This window comes from Siphateles boraxobius, unplaced genomic scaffold (assembly GCF_051911475.1).
Source record: "Siphateles boraxobius isolate OS27281-9 unplaced genomic scaffold, OSU_SipBor_1 86, whole genome shotgun sequence".
Lineage (NCBI taxonomy): Eukaryota > Metazoa > Chordata > Actinopteri > Cypriniformes > Leuciscidae > Siphateles > Siphateles boraxobius.
In genome coordinates, this window is record NW_027509215.1 from 2724081 (window position 1) to 2748214 (window position 24134).

General features: G+C 41.7%; 1 protein-coding gene across 1 annotated transcript; it reads left to right on the plus strand.

The window, feature by feature from the left end:
- The first annotated feature begins 290 nt into the window (after nucleotides 1–290).
- On the plus strand, nucleotides 291–8892 carry LOC143731179 (prolyl 4-hydroxylase subunit alpha-1-like). Its single transcript, XM_077221843.1, has 13 exons — nucleotides 291–1900; nucleotides 2260–2350; nucleotides 2477–2748; nucleotides 2819–3040; nucleotides 3388–3518; nucleotides 3620–3796; nucleotides 4562–4617; nucleotides 4843–4936; nucleotides 6359–6409; nucleotides 6734–6772; nucleotides 6892–6960; nucleotides 7056–7152; nucleotides 8333–8892. The coding sequence occupies exons 1-13, from the start codon at nucleotides 1816–1818 to the stop codon at nucleotides 8401–8403; spliced, it is 1455 nt and encodes a 484-aa protein (XP_077077958.1). The 5' UTR covers nucleotides 291–1815; the 3' UTR covers nucleotides 8404–8892.
- The last annotated feature ends 15242 nt before the right edge of the window (nucleotides 8893–24134 follow it).

Sequence of the window (24134 nt, forward strand, 5' to 3'; positions counted from 1 at the left end):
CAGTTATATTACATGTTGAGTAAAAATACATGACATGAACATCAAAATGCAATGAACTGAACAGCAAAATAAAATGAGCACATAAAGCAGTAAAAAAATAAAATTTAGTAAGAAAATGTGTGTGTGTGTGTGTGTGTGTGTGTGTGTGTGTGTGTGTGTGTGTCATCAGCTGGAGTGCCCTTGAGAGCCACCAGAGGGCTCCACATCAGACTATTGTCCTTCCCTCACACACTACATCTCCCATATCTCACTGCCTGGACTCTTTCACTCACTGGTTTCCTCATTTACTCACTGTGAAGTTTTGTTGCATTTCTGAGCATTCTCTCTGGTTTCATTTTCTCTTGGTTCTTGGATTTTTGCCTGTTTCTTGGATTCCTTTATGCCTCTGACCCCTGCCTGTTTATTTGTTTGGACTGCCTTCCTGTGCTTGCCTTGACCCTTTGCCTGTTTGACTACGATTCTGGATTACTCTAAAAAAACTGCATTTGGATCCTCACCTTGTCTCGGAGCAGTTTGTAACAATGTGTCTGTATGTGCACATGTGTCAGTGTAACCAATTTGTCCTGATTCTGCATTTAGGATGATTTTTTTGTGGAAAATTATAAGAGAGCAGTTGTTTTATAACCTCACAAATGTATTCGTGTGTGTGTGTGTGTGTGTGTGTGTGTGTGTGTGTGTGTGTGTGTGTGTGTGTGTGTGTGTGTGTGTGTGTGAGTGCACATTGTCAATGTGTCAGTGTCACCAATTCCTATTTGTGGTGGTTAATATGCATTTTATTTGACAAATTATAAGACTTTTTATAGCCTTACAAATGTATTCCTGTGTGTGTGTGTGTGTGTGTGTGTGTGTGTGTGTGTGTGTGTGTGTGTGTGTGTGTGTGTGTGTGTGTGGCGAGCATGATAATTTTGCATTGTGGGTGTTTTTTGCATTGTTGGAAGTGTGCCACTTTATTTCTGTCTTTGGGTTCTGCACAGTTTTTTATTTTGATGATGAATTTTGTATATTTACTATGAGGGTCTCCAGGGACCCCGAAGACAACTAACGTCACTATTTTTTTCTCGCTAAGATAAAAACAGATATCTTTCCAGTGTTTTTTTGTTTTTTTTTTAGATCTAGAGAGTGTTGAGAGCCGTAGAAAGTTTCATACCATTTGGACAAAGAGAATTTATTTTAAAAATTGAGCAAAAGTCATTTGCCGGTTAAAAAGACCCCGAAGATAATCAGAGTTAAAAACATCAAATTGTAGAATATAAGATGGAAAATATTAATGAGTTGTCAATACAATAAAAATACATTTTATCCAAAAATTCAACATTGACACAAAATGACAACTCAAATCCACGTTTCGCTGCCTCGCTGTAGTCCAGTTGTTTGTGAATTCCAGCGATCAAGCTGCACTCTTTTCTGTAGATTTCGGCAGTCTGTTAAAATATAGGCTACCTCATATTTCTTGTCAAATCTATTTTTACAGTCAATCTTCTTCTTCTTCTTCTTCTTCTTCTTCTTCTTCTTATTGTTTTTTCATTGGCAACCGCACTAAAGAGTGCATTACTGCCACCAATGTACAGTCAATCGGAATGCCCTTTCCTATCTTTCCCGTTTTCAATGCTCACAGTGACGTCACTTGCACATTGGCCGCTGATGCATCAGAAACCAATCAGCTGCGCTATGTAGATAACGATGTGATAGCCTAACTAGCCAATTGAGGTAAGGACCTATCAGGACCTATCTAGAGTTTTATGACAGAACTCGGTATTTAAGCTCAAGATACACACAAGTTGCGGTTTGAGATATTGAAGGTCTGATAAAGTGATAATGGCAGTAAAGGAACTGACGGTGTTTATGGTGTGTTTTTGGATTGTCTGTGCTGATGCTGGGCATGAGTTCTTCTCATCAACAGGTCATTATTTCAGCTATATTTTATTCGTAATAATGTTAGTGTTTTGTCGATATTTCTCAATGTTTTTTACACTGTTGCCACAAGTTGATTGTAAGCCTGTGTTTTCACCTGTGATACTTTGTTTTGACCAAAAATGAACAATAGTAGTCTATACCACAGGTTTTGCCATAATTTTAACACATGCACTGATACCATGTGTAACGTTATAGTTACATTTTTAATTCCATTATGGACTAAAATATATCAACCCTCTCTTTGGTTTCTAATAAATCTTTTTCATTATAACTCTCAATGATGTAAAAATGAAATAATACATAAACCAAATGCCTTTTGACAATTAAGTACAGATTGTTTTATAGATCTAATTGCACAGCTATATGGGAAGACGAAAGACCTTCTGAAGGTTTTCAGTCAATGTGCTGATGCTGAGAATGTAGAGACAATGAAGAGGTGAAAAAAAACGTTTATTTTGATGTTTAACAAAATTATATATGATTTTTAGATCAAGGATTATGTTATGTTAATAAATACATCTTCTTACATTCTAACTTTTGATGAACCCCCGTCTTCATCTAGTGTTCTTCCGCATCTTCTGCTTTCATACTCTGACTCTGAGAACCCAGAGGAAGCTGTGAGAGACCCTGTGGCAGCTTACAGACTCCTCAGACAAATTAGAAATGATTTGATGTATATTGTAAAACGCATTCAGCCGAATCTTACTCGGTGTGAAGAGTATCAGAATGAGTTGGACTCAAAGATCCCACAGCTGGAGGACTTGGATGGTGCAGCTTTAGGACTGATCAGACTGCAAGAGATCTACAAACTCCACCCAGAAGACATCACAAAGGGTAAACTGTCATGCAGTTTTGCACCAGTGCAGTTTCACTTTCCAATCTGATTTATGCTTTCTTTTTACAGAAACGTCTCTAAATGCAGATGAAGCCTACAATGTAGGGTTGGTCGCTTACTATGAGAATAAATTCCAGCATGCCTTCCTCTGGTTTCTGTACAGTCTGGAAAGATTAACAGAAAACTCAACCACAACTGAGGAAGAGTTGCTCCGTTTCCTTAGTTCCTCAGTCTATCATTTTGGCAGCCTATCTGTGGCAATCTACTTCAGCCAACAGCTTCTAAATCTGGGTGAGGTCATTCTGTCCTGCATTTAATAGCCTAATTTTTTTATATTAGAGATTGAGTAAATGGGTCTCATTCATGAATAATTGCGTGGATTATTTCGTGGAGAACTTCTCACAAAAAAATTCTGCCTAATTCACAAGCATGTTCACAACACGCTCATACGTACATTAATTTTTTCCCCCTTAAATTTAGAATAAATGTTATTACAATTTTTTTGGTGAATCCTGATTTGTTCTCAAAATCGTTCGTAAACAAATTTCACGCACACATTTGTGCGGTCGCATGCTTAGTGAATGAGACCCAATTTTGCTAAATTGTAGTGATTCAAGTCTTAAACATCTTTGCCTCAGATCCAAGTAATGATGAAGCCAGAGTTCAGCTGAACAGACTCCTTCACTTACAGAGCAACCCTGACATATTTACACTGAACACAGAGTCAAGTAACTATGAGGCACTGTGTAGAGGAGAGGTTGACGAGAGGGCAAGTGCTAAAATTTAAATCATCATTTGACATGAAATTACAAACCGTTATTGTGAAGCTTTGTGTGTTGATTTGAATTTTATTATGTTTTATAAAATCAGATCTCCAAGAGACAGAGGGCGCTGTCCTGTAAGTACAGCACAGTTGGAGGAAACCCCAGACTGATGTACGCACCAGTGAAAGAGGAAGTGGAGTGGGACGAGCCTCGCATCATCAGATATCATGACATTATATCAGACAGAGAGATAGAGATCCTGAAGAATATCTCCAGATGTCAAGTGAACACTCACTCTCTCTCTCTCACACACACACACGCACATCACATTTTGGGTTTCCTTGTTTGCCATGACTTTTTATAGACAATGATTTTTTTTTAATATACTGCGCAAACTGGATGTTCTATCCAACAAAATATTTGCTGTTTTTGGTGTTTGTCAGTATATTTAAAGTGTTTTTAATAGTGTTTCAGCGTGTATTATTTTACTATTGAATGGGCAAATGTATGTGGACATCCATTTCAAATAAACATGTTTGCTTGACCCCTTAATTCCAGTGCGGACAAGTGCTTAATGCTGTGACATAATTACATTCTAGATTGGTGGGTTTCAAACTTTTTCAAAAATAAGATGAACCCTTTGCCATGGACCCTTCTCCTAAATTATAGAGCCAGCTAAAAAAAAATGTCATTGTTTTACACACTGATGTGTAAATCTTAATTTCTAATAGGTCAGAATTTATAAGATTGATTTAATTGTATTCAATGTTGTACAGTTAAACATAAAATGTACTAATTTAAACCTTGGTTGTAGAGAATTGTGTGCTTCATGTGAGGTCCATATAGAAACGATTTATTGAGGTCTGTGTGGAAGAACTTGACTGATCTGAATTGCACTGAACACATTTGAGATAAATTGGAGTCCGAGCCAATGATTTTAAAACCAAATGCTCAGAAAGCAAACATGGGTGTTGTTTTGGTGTTCACATACTTTTAACCATTTACATAAATTTATACTTGACAGTTCATTCCTATTTGTTGCCCACAGCTTTCTAGATCGGAGGTTTATCATTCTGGAATCTCAAAACTACGAGTTTCTCAAAGGTTTAATAAATATTTGTTAAAATCACCTCATTATATTATGGCAGAGTTCACCCCAAAATTTAAATTCCCTCATAGTCCTACATGATGTTTGGTTAAAAGAAAATGATACAAAAGAAACGATTTAACATGAGAGGTAGCAGTATTTGACATAATATTGAACTACTTTAGTTATTTAGTTACTTTAGTTACTTACTATGCAAAGAATAATCATCACTATATTTTCAGTGTTTTTCTAAGTGAATTCCCTATGGAAGCTGGTGTCAGCCAGAAGATTGGAGATGCTACGGGACTCTCCATGGAAACAGCTGAACTACTGCTTGTACGTCACAGTAAGAAAGAAAGCATATGATCATGCAAAGGCAGCATATATATATGAAGACGCATGGATTACTAGGACTATGTCAGTATATATGTATGTATACATACACACACACACACATAGATAAACACCGTACCGTGCAAAATTCTTAGGCACATTAGTATTTTCACCCCAAAAAATGGTTTTAAGCTAGTTATTTATATATTTTGCTCTAGTGTGTAAGTAGGAAATATCAGTTTACATTTCCAACCATTCATTTTGCCATTAATTGTAATAATCCAGCGTGATTTTTGTATGTACAAGGAATCTGACAACACCTGGTGACCCACACGGAGATCTGATCTCACCATCATTGAGTCTGTCTCAGTTTTTTCCATGTAATCCCAAACAGACTAAATCCAGAAGAACTGCGTCAACGTCTCCAGGGTGCTTGGAAGAAACCTACCTGCAAAGCTACAGTACTGTGAAAGGTTTTAGGCACTTGGGTAAAAATGCTGTAAAGGGAGGATGCTTTGAAAAATAATGTCATAAATAGAATGTATTTATCAGTTAACTTCTATTAACTAAATAAAATCAATATTTGGTGTGACCACCCTGTGCGTTTAAAACCGCTTTTGTCCTCGGTAAACTTGCACATAGTTTTGCAGAAGACGTTGACACAGTTCTTCTGGATTTAGTCTGTCTCCGAGTCTGTCTTGGATTACATGAAGAAGAAAAAAAAAATTAATGATGGTGAGGTCAGATCTCTGTGTGGATCATACCATTGTCAGACTGCTTGTGCATAGAAAAATTTAACTGAATTATTACAAAATGTATAAATAATTGGCTTAAGCATTTTTGGGGGGTCAAAACACTAGCATGCCTTTTGCACCATACAGTATGTATGCATGTAACAGAGGCATAAGAGTTGTACGTGTTATAAACTTCACCTGCCTGGCCTCTAGAGGTGCACTAGTGACTGACTGACTTTTATTTGAGTTCAGGACTCCATAGTCCAGGTGTTAGCAAATCTGTATTTTTTTTTTAAAGCCATGATTAACGATTGTAGATTAAGGCCTACTCCTGGCTTAATTTAAACCCTGTCCAGAAAACAAACCCTAAACCCAAAGACAGAAACCTCTTTGCAGGGAGCATTGGTTTTTGTTTTTCTAACACCCAAGGAGTGGCATACAGTATAAGCTTTGGGAGCTGAAAGTGTGTGTGTGTGTGTATGTATGCATGTATGTGTGTATGTGTGTGTGTATATATATATATATATATATATATATATATATATATATATATATATATATATATATCACCTGATTTATATTCATCTTGAATTCTTAAGTGGAGATAAACATGCATTTTCCATTTGAAACATTGGAGTCTTTACAATTTCTATTTCAATAGTGATTCATGAGGGATGCAATAATTTTCCAGGTTCAGAATTATGGGATTGGTGGAAGATATGAACCGCATGTTGATGCATTGGTAAGTTCACTGTACAGACATTACATACATTTTGTAAACCAACACAGAATTTTGTATTGGTTCCATCAGGAATTTCTAATGGGCTTTGGCAGTTTGGGATTTACGAGTCATGATTAAATTAATTAATGATCTACTTGAAAATAAATTAAAATGCCAGCAAAAACCTCCTGTGTCCAGTTTGAAAAGTAAATGCTGCTGCTACTACTAATAATAAACATTCACTCTAAGAGAGATTCACTTTCTTGGGTCAACAGGCTTTTTACTGGATAATATGTTGACCAGTCAAATAATTACAAACTAACTGAAGAATGTTTGACCTCACAGGAGATAGAGAATGACAGGATTGCTACATTCCTAATTTATGTAAGTTGACAGTGTAAGTGCAGCTGTCAGAAATAACAATTTGCCTTAATGGCATTAAACAGTATTTCTATTACAGCTATTATTATTACCTGTGTGTAAAAATAAATGTTTTCCTGTAGATGAGTGATGTGGAGATAGGGGGCGCCACTGTCTTCCCTAAAGTAGGAGTTGCAGTGTATCCGAAAAAGGTAAACCCTCAATTCTGTGATTTTATACAAGGATCATTTAAATACTAATTATATAGAAGTAGAATAATTTCAGCATCCTCTCTCTGCTCTTGCAGGGTTCAGCCGTGCTTTGGTACAATCTCCACAGAAATGGTGAAGTGAATTGGAATACGGAGCATGCTGGATGCCCTGTGTTAGTGGGTAACAAATGGGGTAAGTTTTAAAGTAACACCAGGTAACTTTTGCTCTCGGGGTCCCCCTACAGTTGGGAAACAGTATTGTCCTCTACTACTGTCGTAAACTCTGTCATCGTGCATTTGACAACCATGATAGCCCTGAACACTGTAGGAGGCGGTCACATGCAGGTCACATTTCTGTGAAATTTCTTCATCCCAGGTACAGTGGCATATATTTCAGCATGTCATATGAATATAATTTCATGGGTTTTATTTTTTTTCTAACGACAAATGATAGCGATGATCACGTTTACAAGCCAGTGTCATTGTAGTAGCCTAGTCTATCGGTTACCGTTTTACTGAATCTATATGATACTTCAATGCAATGTTTGAGTGGTAGATAATAACCATATATCGTCAATATTATAATATCAAGCTACCATTAATAAATCTGCAAATTTTACAAAATCGATTTGCATTATAGCTTGAGCTTTGCAAGACAAATAATCATTACCTGATTCATGAAGATAAACGGAGGATAAGATAGCTTCCGTAACATAGTCAGGCAGACAAAAAAACACCCCAGACTACAGGGTGTCATTGGTTGTTGCGTTAAATGTTACCCAGATACAATAGTGCTATTTTCTGATTGGCTAACAACACCAGACGAACAACACCAGAGGAGACGCGCTTGAATTCATGCCTGTTCCACAGTGAGAGCGGCGCGGCCAGAGTTTTGGGCGCTGCGGCATATTAAATATATTACAAATAGTTTTTCAGCGTGAGAAATACAATGTGTGGCGGGAGAGCGTGACAAAAGACCGAAATGAGTGACACTTGACAGCCCTGCGATTTTAAGGAAGTGGGGGTGGTGGTGGAAGTGACGTATATGCCGTAAAGCAGTCGAGTTTTGTAGTTCTCTTTGTTCGCCGGTTACTACCCGAAAGCCGAAGTTTAAAAGTACGATTAAAAACGCTACAGACCCCGTCAGGCTATGGCAGACGTGTCATTCAACCTATTGTAAGTCGATGTACCATCACAAGAGACTTGGAAATATATTATGAAGGTTGAAAAGTTACCTGGTGTTACTTTAGCAGTTGTTGTGTTTGAGGAGAAAACAATTTAGTCATGAATAATTTGAAAAGAAAAACAGACAGTTGAAAGTTAACGGTAACAATCATTAAGTTTGTTTTCTTTATTTTTTTATTTTTTTTCAGTGGCTAACAAATGGATCCATGCGTTTGGACAGGAATTCAGGAGTCCCTGTTCTTTGTCAGACTGGGAATGAAAGACTCTACAGGGCCTGAAGTCATAAGTTGTTTGTATCTGTACTATATATATTTAAACATAACTACAGAGAAAATTTTACTATATCTGTACATGTTGTATTTATTATGTATCTGTAATGTAGGCAGGATCTGTAACATAGATTTGTCGTATCAACTTTAACAAATTTGTAACTAACAAAATATAGTTACAAATAACAGCAAGTTACATTTGTAACTATAGACATTGTCACTTTTACTGCCTCAAATTACAGCAAGTTTTTCATAGCTTGCCCTTTTCCTGAGCCAAAATTTCTGATCACAAAGTCTAGCCAATGTGATATCTCCACCTGCAGATCCCATTAGCATAACATGTGTCAGTCAAAGCTCATTAAGGGTGTAGGTTTAGGGTTAGTTTTGCAATGGATCGATCACAACGAATATTGGGATGAATACGGTGAATGTCTGGCTTGGTCAAATCTTTCATACAAATAAATAAACTTCAGAATGCAGAATTTGTTTGCTCAGATATTTCATCTGTAACTCGTGTGTGACCCATATGAGAGTTGGGCTCTGATGTCAGATCAGTTATAAGCCTCTGACTTAATTAGGGCCCAAGCCTTGAAAAGGCGAAGGCCCTATTGTTTTCCTTAGGAAAATTAGGAAAAGTATTATTTTACTACCTTTTTGGCACTTTTGGGACCCTTAACATGCTCAAACTCTTGAAACTTTGCACACGGGTCAGAACCCGGGGCCATCAGGGACGGGCTGAAGCTGGTACCCGGGCGTGGCAGGGGGGCTCGACAGCGCCCCCTGGAACGGGGTCCGAAAACTTGGTCCATAAATCAAACACGCTTGCATGTAATAATATGAAACTCGGTACACATAGATCTCATCTGGGCGAACAACTTTCATGCTCTAATTTTTACGCCAGCCCAACAGGAAGTCGTCTATTTAGGGTTGTTTGGAAAACGCATGCAATGGAATTTAAAGTACTCCTCCTAAAGAATTGATCGAGATGCCACGAAACTCGGTCAGCGTGAAGTCAAGACATTAAGGATGAAAAATTGCCAGGGGATTTTTGATATCTCGAACGGTTTGGCCATGGCGAGGAAACAAAATTATGGCGTGAAACAAAGTGTGTTATAACTTCAAAACTTCAGCAGTGTGTTCATTGTAAGAGGCCTATCACATGGATGGGACTATTGTGAGTCAAAGTTATAGCGCCACCAACTGGCAGCAGGAAGTGTCACTTTCAAAATGCTTTGAAATCACCCTCTAATTTTTACCCGATTTGCTTCATGCGTTAACTTTATGCGTTTAATGTAAACACACGCCAGATGTCGGCCTGTGAAAGGATTATTGATATCTTAGTACTGTTGCTGTGGCAACAAATCAAACTTTAATATTCTTGTTTGATGCTTTTGGGACTCTTAGCATGCTTGTAATTGCATGAAACTCGACAGACACATCACATTTATTAGCCAGTAGACATGTGCAAAGTTTCAGAAACGGGCGTGGTGAGGGCTCAGTAGCGCCACCTTTAGTCAAAAATGGGGGGGTTAGTTTTATCTACAGTAACAAAACTCAGTATGTATATTGCACTCATCAAGCCGGATAACTTGCTAATTTACAGTCATTAGCTCGGACCAAGTGAAAAGTGTGAAAAGAAGTGAAATGGAGCACTAATAAACAGATTAGTGCTCCATTTCACTGCTGTGTGGTTTGGCCTGCATTAAAAAAGAAAATAAATGTCTTAAGCCTTGTATTTTTTAAATACTTTTTTTTAAATAAAGGCATATAACCAGTTTAATTGTTGTGCATTGACAATAGTTTTATATAATTAGTTTATTAATTAAATTAACTTGGTCCATAAGCTTGGTCTGAAAATTTGGTCCATAAATCAAACACACTTGCATGTAATAATATGAAACACAGTACACATATAGATCTCATCGGGCCAAACTACTTTAAGCCAGCCCAACAGGAAGTCAGCTATTTTGGTCTGAATGTGGATGTTTTGCAAAACCAGCCTCTATATTTTTACTCCTCTTAAGTGGTTTATTTTATTCCCACCAAACTTTTTCAACATGATGAAAATACATTAAAGATGCTAAATTGTAAACGGATATTGAATATCTCAAACGGTTTTGCTATGGCGAGGGATTATGTAAAAAAAAGAATCAGGAAACGTCTCATATCTTCTAAAAATGTAATTATACACCATTTATTTTTATATAAAATTATAAAAATATTAGAACTTAACTAATTTTATTCTATTTTTTCAATTCAAGTTGTATGAAAAAGTTTAAAACACGCTATTTAGTGCTATTTGGTTAAACAAAAAAAAATCATACATAGGGCTATACTTCCCTCTTGTGTCCAAAACATAATACATACATCTTTTTTATCAGGTATGCCTATTGTATTTATATATGAATATATTAGGTATGTGGCTGTGAGGATATTTTCCCACCGGTTAATCGACGTGTGACACCGGTGGGGGCTTTTAAATCGCTAATCTAAAAGTGAAAGTAAAGGCACTTTTTCACAAAATATTCCGTCATCATCTTTTCAGTCAGCTCTTCACTCTCGTAATTAATGAAATTTGACTCCTGTTGCTGATCTTTGCTGCATAATTACAAATAATTTATCTCTGTATAAAATAACACTCTGACTAAAAATACATTTGATGTTTCTTTTTTAACCAATGTAGAATGTGTAACTTAAAAATAAACAGATTAGTGCTCTGTTTGAGGACAATCCTGTGAGGGGAGGGCAGGGGGATTTCTCTGTTGGGTGAGAATTAATTTAAATTATTGTTTTTCAAGGTGGCATTCTAATCAGGTAAAGCAAGTAATATTCTGTGTTTCTATATACATATACCGTAAAACTTAAAATAATAACCGGGTCCCAAATAGACGCCTGTCTCTTTTACACGCCTGGTGTGGCTGCAGGTTGGATGCTTCCGCTTGACAGGGTGCATAACGAGCAGAGAGAGAGAGTGCGCCCCGGCCGCGCGCGCGCACTCACGCGTCTTCAAACAACACGAGCGCTGTCTTGCTCTCTCTCCCTCGTGCCTATTAATCAAATCAATTGATCTGAACACTAAATTATAAAGGCCTGTCTCATATAGACGACTGTCTCAAATACAAGCCGCTGCAGGTAAAAAAAATACTCTTTTTGTGTTTTCTGTGTGTCACCGTAAAAACGGCGTTTGTTTGCAGGTGAGCGAGCTCTGTGACTGGCCCATTGACTGCTGTATGGACATGTCCAGCCGCCTGTAAGGGGACTGGGTAATGTTTGAGATTTTGCAGAGAGAGTGGTCCGGCTTTTGCGAGACACGCACTATCTCTTCTCATTCCTGTGGCTAGGAAGGCTTTCGAGGCTCAGGGTTCAGCACAATCTTGGGCCGAGGACCCCGTCGCTCAGGAGGCGGCTTGCGGTTGTGGGAGTGCGAGCGGCGTCGAGCGACAGTCTGAGGCGCGGGCTGAGAGGCGGTGGGGGCTGCTGTAGCCCGCAGCGGCTGTGGCGGCCTCTGTCTGCTCTGCGATGAGCTGGAGCGTTTAGGCAGGAAATGGCGCATAGCTTGTGAAGCGTTCTGGGCCTCAGTGAAGCGTTCTGCGAAACCTTTAACCGCCGGTCAAAACAGCCCGGTGGTGGAGATGGGCGCGTCGAGAAACGGGGCCTTATCCGCGTCCTTCATCTCCGTCAGAGTCAGCCACAAATGGTGCTCGAGAACAGTCAAATTAGCCATGGCGCGGCCAATAGACTGGGTGGTGGCCTTCGTGGCTCGCAGGGCTATGTCAGTCGCGCTGCGTAGGTCCTTGAAGGCTTCAGGTTCGGGGCCAGACTCGTCCAGGGAGCGGAGAAGCTTGGCTTGGAACACTTGAATTACCGCCATTGAGTGAAGCGCCGACTCAGCTTGGCCGGCGGCGGAGTAGGCGCGACCAGCGAGAGCCGAAGTAGTGCAGCAGGGCTTCGAGGGGTGGGAAGCCTTGGCTTTCCATCCGGTGGTGGAGGGCGGGCAGATATGATTGGCCACGGCCTCCTCGAGGGGCGGCGTTCCCTCGTAGCCTCTTTCCTTCGCGCCGTCCACAGAGGAGAGGGACGAGGAAAAAGAAGGCTTCAGACGCGCAGAGTGGGGGGCTTTCCATGACTTGGTGAGTTCGTCATGAACTTCCGGGAAGAAAGGAGAAGGCCTTTGCCGAGGGGCCTGCTGGCGCCCCTGCAGAAACCACTCGTCCAGTCGGCTTCGGGTTGGTTCTGAAGGAGAAGACCAATCGAGCCCGAGGTCCTCCACGGCCTTCGAGAGGATGCGGACAATCTCTGTATCCATAGTGGAGCCCCCACTCGTGTTAGTTAGCGTCGACGGGGCGGGGTCGAAAGTGGAGCCCGGCCAGTCGTCAGATGCAGCGTCGATGGACAAGGTGTCATCTACTCCCCCGTCGTCCTCGGACGCACCGAAAGTCACAAGGCCCACCGCTCTGCTAGAGGAGTGTGGGTCTGGCTAAGTGAACTGAACCGGCGGTGGGGAAGACAAGAGCGGCGGTGAAGCACGCGGAGACTGGCTCGGCGTGATGTCACTGAGCTCAGGTTCAGGAAGCCTCTGTGCGCGGCGCTTTTTCTTAACGCGCGGCTCAAACAGAGGGGTGACGACGATGGGCTCGCTCGAGGCGAAAGCGGCGAAGCGAGCCCGCAGTGCGGAGAGACCCAGGTCGTCACATTCCGGGCATCCGCCCTTGGTCAAAGCAGCTTCTGCGTGGTCCCGGCCCAGGCAGCGAGCGCAGATGATGTGACGATCCCCGTCTGGAAGAAGGTCTCTGCACGACGCGCAGGAAGGCATTTGAAACAACGCCTCAGAAAATTGCTCTCTTACAAATGTCGCGGGGCGAACAGATGTAAAATACTTGCGTGTAGCGCGCCGGATGGCTCAGTAGGCTGGCGTTCGAAGGCGGCTGAAGATGCCGACGTCCTCGTAGCAATCCCGCTGGTATGCCGGCGAAGGCTTTCAATAATCCAAAGGATCCAGCGAAGAAGGTGTTCGCTGAAGGAGATTAAATCTAAAGAACTCTCATGACGGGGCGCCCAATATATAGCTCTTGGCCACGCCCATCTTGGCGGGCTCTGACGTGCGCGGGCGCGAGGCACGCTCATTGGTCGCGCATTCAGAGTCGCCCCGTCATTGGTTCGAGCAAGTTGCCGCAGCACAGCCAATGACCGAGCTCCTTCGCTCATTGCTGTCTGCTGTGCAGCTGCAATGCGTTTTACATAAAGACTTCAATATTCTCGAGAAAAGGAGTTTTCCCATAGCGTAAGCTACTTACGCAATAGGAGAGACCTCTCGAAAGGGAACGCTTCAGTGTGTCGGCGCACTGGCAACGGTTAACAGGTTTTAAGATGCTAAAGTTGCAGTTACAAAACGCGTGACTGTCCCCTACCCTGCTCCTCTTCAGAAAAGTAAATTCGCTGTCCCATTGATCGTGGTATTTACATGAGCGTTTTGGTTTTGTGGCAGGAGTGCCTTCCGTCTCTGTCGTAGCGTCCACCTTCCGTCTCCGATTTTTTTTCTTTCCCCCCCCCCGCGTTGTCACTCATCATCTGACTTCACACACTAACCTCGCGACAACTGCCACCTACAGTACCCACAGTACCTGTAGTAGGCTACTGCAGTTGGCAGTTATCGCGTGGCTAGTGACAGAGCTCAGATTGGGAATGTTTTTTTTTTTTTTCATCCGCCCGGGCCATTATTATTTTTTAATAGCGCAGGTTAAAATACGGGAGATTTACAGGAAAATACTAATACGGGAGGACGGCGGGAAAGAAGGGTTAAATACGGGACTTTCCCGGCCAAAACGGAATACTTGACAGGTATGATAGGGTAGAGTGGGGGAAAATGCCCCCCTGGGGTAAAACGCCCCCCACCTGTTTTTCCCAAAATAACCACTAGAGAGAATCAAGATAAATTTTTACTATTGCTATGCACTACTACGTTGACAACGGGGATATACAAATCTCCATGAAATCTCCAAATCTCCCGCCGTCCTCCGGAAGCTGACACCAGCGACGTATTTGAAGAGAAGAGGATTACATGGAAAGTGCTATAATTTTCAGATATTAGTAAACAAGTGTTTAAGAGAATATTGTTCTGCAGGATATCACAGTGATGTGGGATAGATGAATAGTGAAGTCTGCAGTTTGAGAACATATGTTATTGACCTTCCCTCTGTTCAAGCCATTTCGGACATTATTCATAAATCTAAACCCTCTACATGTCAGCTCGATCCACTTCCCTCCACCCTGGTTAAATTCTGCTGCTCTTCACTTGCCCCTCTCATCACTGAGATTATCCACTCCTCCCTAAGCTCCGGTTCAGTCCCCCCTTCACTCAAAATTGCCTCGGTCACACCTATTTTGAAAAAACCTGGTCTGGACCCCACTAATTTTAGCAATCTCCGTCCTATATCTAACTTACCCTTCATATCCAAAATTCTGGAAAAAACAGTCGCTTCTCAACTTCATAATCACCTCATGTCGAATAGCATCTACGAGCAGTTTCAATCTGGCTTCCGTCCCCTTCATAGCACTGAAACCGCACTCATTAAAATTTCAGATGACCTTCTCATGGCTTCTGATTCTGGGTTACTTTCAATTCTCATTCTTCTGGACCTCACAGCAGCTTTTGATACTATTTCTCATCCCACCCTCCTCAGTCGATTATCATCTATTGGTATCACCCACACTCCCATAGCCTGGTTCACTTCATACATTTCTGATCGCACACAGTTCATACAACTAAAAACCCAGAAATCCGTTACCTTCCCCGTTTCCACTGGAGTGCCCCAAAGCTCTGTATTGGGGCCTCTCCTTTTTATTATATACATCCTCCCTCTTGGTCACATCCTCCGTAAACATAACATTAAATTTCATTGCTACGCGGACGACACCCAGCTCTACCTCTCTACTAAACCATCCTCTTTACTCCCACCGACCTCTCTTACCCTCTGTCTCCAAGAAATTCACTCTTGGTTTTCATCAAACTTTCTCAAACTGAACAGTTCAAAAACCAAAGTCCTCTTGGTGGGCACACCTCACACCCTCTCCAAAGCTAATAAAGTTTCCATTACCATTGATAACTCAACTGTCCTTCCCTCCCCTCAGGTTAAGAGTCTGGGTGTCGTCCTTGACAGCACATTCTTTCCACTCTCACATTAATAGCATCACCCGGTCAGCCTATTTCCACCTGCGTAACATTTCCCGCCTCCGTCCCTCTCTTACTCCCAAAACCACCGCCATCCTGGTTCACAGCCTCATCACATCTCGGTTAGATTACTGCAACTCACTCCTGTTTGGCCTCCCTAATAAGTCGCTCCAGAAGCTGCAGCTCCTACAGAACTCTGCTGCACGCCTGATTACTCAGACCCCCATTTTTCATCATATCACTCCCATCTTGCAACAACTTCACTGGCTTCCTGTCAAACAGAGGATCATCTTTAAAATACTTCTCATTACCTTCAAAGCAGTTCATAACATGGCTCCTCCATACATCTCAGATCTTCTCCATTTAAACATCCCTACTCGTTCACTCCGATCCTCTCACACCTGCCAGCTTTCTGTTCCCCCTGCTCGTCTTGTCACAATGGGGAGCAGGGCGTTTAGTCGCTCTGCACCACATCTTTGGAATTCTCTCCCTCCAGATCTTCGTACCATGGACTCATTTAATCTTTTCAAATCCAAACTCAAAACTCTGTTGTTTAGACAATCATATTCCACCTGACCCATATCACCTTAATGTTGTCTTGCCAATTTTATTGATTACTGTTTTAATGGTTCTTTTTTATCTGCTTTGTACAGTGTCCTTGGGTGTCCTGATAAGGCGCTTTAAATAAAATGTATTATTATTATTTATATAAGGAATATAATTATATTTAAAAAAATAAACAATTATTTAAAAAGTCATAGGTTGTGGGGTAAAACGCCCCCCAGGGGGTATAGTTTCTCTCTTTCATATTTATTATAATAACATATTTCTGTCTATCAAATCCTTAATTTTACACTTTAATGCAGTATAACTAGGTGGTAATATCAAAATATTTGAACAAAGCATGAAAAGATACCTAAAGTGAGCATTAGCTGCTAGCTAGCTTGGTGGATGCACTGATGAAAGGTGGTTAGGTGACCCAATGATAAAACATAGTGGCTTTTAATGCATGTAGGCTATTGAATATATTTCACTACATAAATATACTAATTTATAAGTTTAATATTTATTTAGGGTTTTCTGTTTGTCTTGATGATAGTGGTTATCTACCCCATATAGGTGTAGAAATCTTAATGTTAACAAATGTAAAAATGTTAGAAATTTGGCTATTTTGGACATTCCTGAAATAAATATGAATAGTTATACATGTTGTTGCATTACTTGCTTTTTACTTTTAGAGATTAAAAACTATAGTCTGTTCATTTTGCTGTTGATCTATGAAGCAAATTTGGTTGGTAAGAAAGGGGGCATTTTACCCCACCTTGGGGGGCATTTTACCCCACCGCTGGGGCAAAACCCCCCCTTTGTACAAAAATATCTTCAGTCAAAATGCTAATTAATTATGAAGGTTGAGCAATTTTAATGTTCGGTGAATAACTCCTCCCATTGTCAGTCAAAACTGGGATGGCAATTCTAGTCACATTTATGTTTTGTTTCACAGTAATGTCACATTTTCCTTAAGGGGGGCGTTTCCCCCCACTCTACCCCAATATATATACTGGCAGCAGGAAGTGTGTATCTTTCAAAATACTTTGAAATCACCCTCTTATTTTTACCTGATTTGCTTCAAACTTCACTATGTAAACACACGGCAGATGTAGACCTGGATGTAGACCTGACCTTTCAGAAGGTTGATCACGCATAGGCTACTTTGAGGTTGATATGTGCCCTCGATGTGCACTTTTGCAGAGCCCACACTGATGCAAGCTCTTCAGCACACTTCTTTTCGACAGTCAAAAGCGGGGTTACGTTTTTGCACGTCGTGCACAATAACCCTAAAGGTACCAGTGTGGCGGTGCCACCGGCTTTTTATATATATATATTTATATAAATATAGCTGCGAGCAGCGATTACGGGCCAAAGCCGGCGGTACCGCCACCCCGGTGCCTTAAGGTAACTAAAGGCACCAGGGTTGCGGTGCCACCGGCTTGGGGGGGGTTTGGAAAAGCTGTATGGCAGCAGAAGGGGATGAGAAATTGACTGCACAACTGTCAATCTATATAGATTTAGTCTGCTTCTAGTTTCCTATAATTTCTTTCTTATGTTACCTCACAGCCCCATGAGTAAGAAACCTCCTAATCATCAACTGAAGTTCAAAAATCACTCCTAATCAAATGTGCTCCAGTTTATAATTTTATAGGGTATAGAATGTTATTTATTTAGTACTATTGAATTAATATTATTGTTTGTGAAACTCGTTTACATTGATTTACATGTATTACATTTGGCAGAGACTTTTATCCAAAGAAACTTAGTCTATTGTATTCAACATTGTTTCAATTCTTGTTTTCCCTGCTAAGAAACAAATCCAAGCCATTGACATTGCTATTGCCACGCTCTACTGTTTGAGCTACAAATCCAATATTGTCTGAAAGCTGAATGAAATACACAGAGATTGATTGATATTCTTTATATTGATTATTGCATATGATTTAACATGAATGTTTTTGTTGAGTTACTTACACTTATTGTCTCCCTCCTCTTGATTTTTAGGTGAAAAAAAGGCTGAAAACAAGGCTGTCAAGTGTCAACATGCTTCAGCATCATCATACAGGAGACATTATACACACACAATATAAAATATACATGCACACACTGTGTGTAATTTTGATCCACTTCAGTAATAATACAATCACTAAGATTTTTTTTCAGGACAAACATAGATTGTGTTTTGTCACATCTATAACATCAAGAAATACTGAACATAATCATAAACCATGAGCATAATAACATATATGCTGATAATAATTCATTGTGTACTTTTAGTTTCTGCATTAGACACACTTACATGTGATGCAGAAGTGGTTGCCAGCATTCTTGTGAAAATATCTTGTTGATATGCCAACCTCAAACCATGAGATGTGGAGATTTGTTTGTGAAACCATACCAGCTTTTAAATGACTGGCCAGACTAGTTCCGACAGACTTTTCGGAAAGCAACTCATTTCAAATAAGTCTAAAAATGATTGCACAGCAAAAACACAAAGTATTGTCTACAAATAATAACATTTAATTCATATTTATTTGCATAGCATTTTTTTCACAAGGCATATTGTTTCAAAGCAGCTTTACAGAACATTCATGTTTCTACATTACAATTAAGAGTAATCTGTTATCAGAGGTGACTGTGTCAGAGCAATGTCCGTATGGCAGAAATATACAGTTCTATAATACACATCATGCAATTAGCTAACATCATGTATTCACTTACTGTTACTTAAAAGTTTAACATATAAGTATGTAAATGGCACTAGATAAACAAAATAATCCCTCTTAGCATCTTTTTGCCAAAAATGGCCCCATTGAAACTGCCATTTTTAATCCCAGTGCCATTTAACTATAAAATGATCCAATCTGAGGCTTTCATTCTGTTGGCAAGGCTTCAAAATTAAAAATTTGACATTTTTTATCAGATTGTGCCCTATTTGTGTGGGTGTGTTGGTATGGATGTCTGAGTGTGGTTTGTATGTGTGTAATAAAAAAAATTGTGTGTGTTTGTGTGCTTGTAATATTTAAGAGAGAAAAACTCAACTGCAAATCTAAAATCCAATCACTGTGTGCACCAGTGGAGTTTTTGCTGGCGCCCAGTGGGGAAAATCTGTTACTGCGCCCAAACAAAATCTGACCGAAAGGTCATTTTTTATTTATATTGTAACAACCGCACGGTGTAGACGAGAGGCAGAGATCAGCACACTAGGATGGCAGTTAACACACAACTCTTTATTAATGGTTAAAACACAATGTCAACTCATAAAACACATTACCCCCCTTGCTCAGTATGTTGATCCACAAGCAGACGAGCTCACGTCCTGGCGAGAAGGATACACAGGAAAGCTCTATTCAGTCCATTGGTCAGCAGGCAGACTCAAGAGGATGTAAGAGGTTCAGTAAAGAGGATAGGCTACCCAGTAACCTTTCAGTTGCGTCACTCGGCTGACAGTATCAGGTTCTCCAAAACTCTCTATTGCTTGAAATTATCTCACCGATTAGGAGCCCTCCTAACCCGAAGTCGCGTCCCTGAAATCCAATAGGTACAGCCACACAAGAGCTGTCATCAGAAAGGGCTGCAGCCACATCCACTGTAGGGGCAGGCAACAGGGTGGAAACAGAAGGCCTCACAGCATCCAGCGCAGGGTCAGGAGACAGCACAGCGTCCGAAAGTAGTGCAGGGTCAGGGTGCAATGTAGAATCAGCCAGTAGTGCAGGGTCAGGGTGAAGTGTAGAGTCAGCCAGTAGTGCAGGGTCAGGGTGAAGTGTAGAGTCAGCCAGTAGTGCAGGGTCAGGGTGCAGTGTAGAGTCAGCCAGTAGTGCAGGGTCAGGGTGCAGTGTAGAGTCAGCCAGTAGTGCAGGGTCAGGGTGCAGCGTAGAGTCAGCCAGTAGTGCAGGGTCAGGGTGCAGTGTAGAATCAGCCAGTAGTGCAGGGTCAGGGTGCAGCATACTCCTTTCCCCATCCACAGCCGACATTCGACCCCCCCCAACACTCTGCAATTCCGGCCTTCCTGCAAAGGAAGTAGAAACATACGGTTTAAGACGATTAAAATGCACAACCCGCTCAAGCCCCTTTTCTTTTGGGGCTATTCGATACAGGACCTCCGTAACCCGCTCAATGACTACAAACGGCCCGACAAAATGCCTTTGTAACTTCGGACACAGCCCCCGCTTACGCACCTTATTTTTCACCCACACCAATTCTCCTTCTGTATAAAACTGATGGGAAACTTTTACATCAAAATATCGTTTCTGCCTCCCTGATGCTTTCAGTTGATGAGCTTTTACAGCCTCTACTACCGAAGACAAGCTTTCAGCCACTTTCTCCACATAATCATTTGCTGAATCAAAACGTTCTGTCTCCCCTACTCCCAACACAACATCCACTGGCAAAACAATCTCTCGTCCAAACAGAACCTTATATGGCGAAAACCCTGTAGTAGCATGTGTACTGCTCCTATAAACCATCATAACATATGGCAGGAGTGTGTCCCAATTCTGCTGGTTACTATCCACAAACAAAGATAGCATAGAAAGTAAAGTACGATTAAACCGCTCCACCATCCCGTTCGACTGCGGATGATAAGCTGTAGTTCTTGTTTTATGCATCTGTAGCAAACCACACAACTCTGTAAATAACTTTGATTCAAAGTTTCGACCTTGGTCCGAATGAATACTGCGTGAGACCCCAAATCTACAAACCCACTCCTGTACCAAAACCTTCGCTATGGACACTGCTTCCTGATTTGGAAGCGCGACCGCTTCTGTCCACTTTGAGAAATAATCCCCAATTACCAGGATATACTTATTTTTCTCTCCAGTTAAGGGCAAAGGGCCCAAGATGTCTACCGCTACACGTTCAAAAGGCCGAGAAACAAAAGAAGGCTGCAAAGGGGCACGAACGTTCAGCGTTGAAGATTTACGAGATGCACATTCCGCACATTCCCTACACCACTTCTTTACATCCTCAAACCACCCGGGCCAATAGAACCGGTCTTTCACTTTCGCCTGCAATTTTTGCACCCCTAGATGACCGCCCGTAGCAGAATTATGCAACATTTTCAAAACCCCCGGAACCATCACCTTCGGAAGGACCACCTGAATTTTTGATGCAGCATCTGTATTAAGGGGCGGTTTACGCACTAACCGCCCCTGCACAACCTCCAACTGATCCCACACGGGCAAAAACCCTCTCACTTCCGCTTTGGTCTGTGCTTCAGCCCACCCCTCCTCCCCCCGTGACAACAGTTGTTCTACAATCTGTAAACCGGCATCCTTCTTCTGCGCCCCCACCAACTCATCCTCAATCTCCCCTGAAGGAGCAATTTCACATACAGCGCAAACCGAAGCACTAACCTCCGAACGTGGATCTGAGAACCCTTCGCATTTGGCGCCGAATGATGGCAAGCCTGAAAGCGCATCCGCATTAACATGCTTTTTCCCGGGGCGGTGCACAATTTTATACTGAAAACTGACCAGCTGTTCGATCCATCTAGCCAGCTGTCCTTCCAGCCCCTGAAAATTATGAAGCCACCTTAAGGAGCTGTGGTCAGTACGCAATATAAATTCTTTCCCAAGCAAATAATGCTTGAAATATTTAGTAAATACCACTAAACTAAGCAACTCCTTTTTCGTGGTGGCATACCTACGTTCCTGTTTCGTTAAAGCTCGACTAGCATACGCCACAACCCGCTCCAAGCCATCCACCTCTTGTGACAAAACTGCACCAATGCCCATATCACTTGCATCAGTGTCTAAAATAAATGCCTTGTGCGGGTCGGGATACGCAAGAACTGGCGTTGTCACCAGGGCTGTTTTAAGCTGTAAAAACGCTCGCTGGCACTCACCATCCCATTTAAATTTACGACCTTTCTCTGTGAGGCGATGTAATGGTCGCGCAATTTCAGCGAACCCCTCAATAAATCGCCGATAATAAGATGCCAGCCCCACAAAACTCCGAATTTCAGTTTGATTCTTTGGTACAGGCCATTGTCTCACCGCGTCGATTTTAACTGGGTCTGCTCGTATTCCATCAGCTGATATAACGTGCCCCAAATAACGGACCTGAGTGGCAAACAATGCGCACTTAGATGGTTTAACCTTCAGGTTCGCCTGGCGTAATTTACAGAGGACCTCATCCAGCCGTTGTAGATGTTCCCCAAATGTTCTCCCAAAAACAATAATGTCATCTAGATAAACAAGGCACGTGGTCCACTGTAAATCCGCCAACACCAAATCCATAAGGCGCTGGAATGTGCTCGGTGCGTTGCACAACCCGAAACTTAAAACATTAAATTCAAATAGCCCCTGTCGTGTTACAAAAGCGGTCTTATGTTTATCTCTAGGATCCACCTCGACCTGCCAGTATCCACTGGCCAGGTCAAGAGTGGAAAACCACTGAGCATGGGCAAGGCTATCCAACTCATCATCAATACGCGGTAACGGATACGCATCTTTCTGCGTTACATCATTCAACCGCCTATAATCAACGCAAAATCGAAGGGTCCCGTCTTTCTTTCATACAGGGACCACAGGCGCACCCCACGGACTACACGACGGCTGTACAATTCCGTTTACCTGCATCTCCTTAATATGCTCAGTCACTTCGTCTTGTAGATGAAGGGGAACACGGCGCGGGGGTAGTTTAATAGGTTTGGCATCCTTCGTCTCAATCTGATGCGTAATCAATTGTGTCCGCCCTAAATCTGCGTCATTTACACTAAAAACTGACAAATTCTTGCACAATAACTCATGCACCTTACGCGTTTCAGCCTCCCCAAAGCCCTTTTCATGTAAGTTTAGTCGATCCATAAGCATATCCACAGAGAATGTAGGCCTATTACCCATAGCCACTTCCTCTCCCTCTACCACAACATCAAAAAATAACTTACCCACTTTCATCCCACGCTTTAAAATATGAGTGTCATCAGTGACATTAATTACACGAACGGGCAAAATACCCTGCTCCACCCTACACACTACCCTTGCCACCAAAAGGTCGCAATGGTTATAAAGGGAGGAAGACGGTTCTAACATGCCCTGTAAACTATCAGACGCTCCCTCCACCGCTCCTGTAATTAAAACTTCACTACGGGGTGGAACAGCTGTATCAACGTACACGATCACGTCACCGGGCTGCATACCATTATTATTACCAAACAAGAGGGGAATCTGTTTTCCCATCAACCGACAGCTCTTTTGATCGAGATTAATAGCAGCGCCATATTTTAGCAAAAAGTCAGAGCCAAGCAGAATTTCCTGAGGCTCTAAATCTCCCACAAGAAACTCTGTAATGATCGTTAGGGAATCAAATTGACATACCGCTTGCCAGCGACCCAAAATCGGCATCCTCCCCCCATTGGCCACTATAACCACGCCCTCATGATGTTCAAGGTGAGCCCCGCCATTCGTTATAGTAAGCCACCTCTGCTTCGGTATTATTGAGACTTGGGCGCCTGTATCGACTAAAAGTTTGACGTCACACCCACCTAATTTAGCAGCAAGGTAAATCCCAGAACTGCCTTGGACCGATGGGGCCAACTGAAAAAAATTATCTTGTATTGGGGCAGGCATTTGGCCTATAATGCCTGCCCCCTCCCGTTTCCCTGCACATAAGGGCAGTCTCTCCTAATATGCCGATTACATCCACATTCCCAACAACCGCCTCCTACAGATTGCACCTGCCTTTTCCCAACCCCACTTATAGTTGACGGTTCAACGGTGCGATTTCTTACTAATGTTGGAACTGCCTCACAAAGTTGTTGAACAGATTTTTGCAACGTCTGAACTTCATTACGAAGCATATCCACCACCTCCGTCAGCGCATCTACCTTACTTTCTGCCTTGGAAATTTGTAAACCCCGCACCCAGGCATCAGGGGTACTCGTACATTGTTCTAACCCTTGAATAAGTTCGAATTCACTGGCAATATTAATTGCTTCTTCTAGAGTGATAGGTTTAACACTGCGTGATTGAATACGAATCTCCCCATTTCCCACATGCGCAA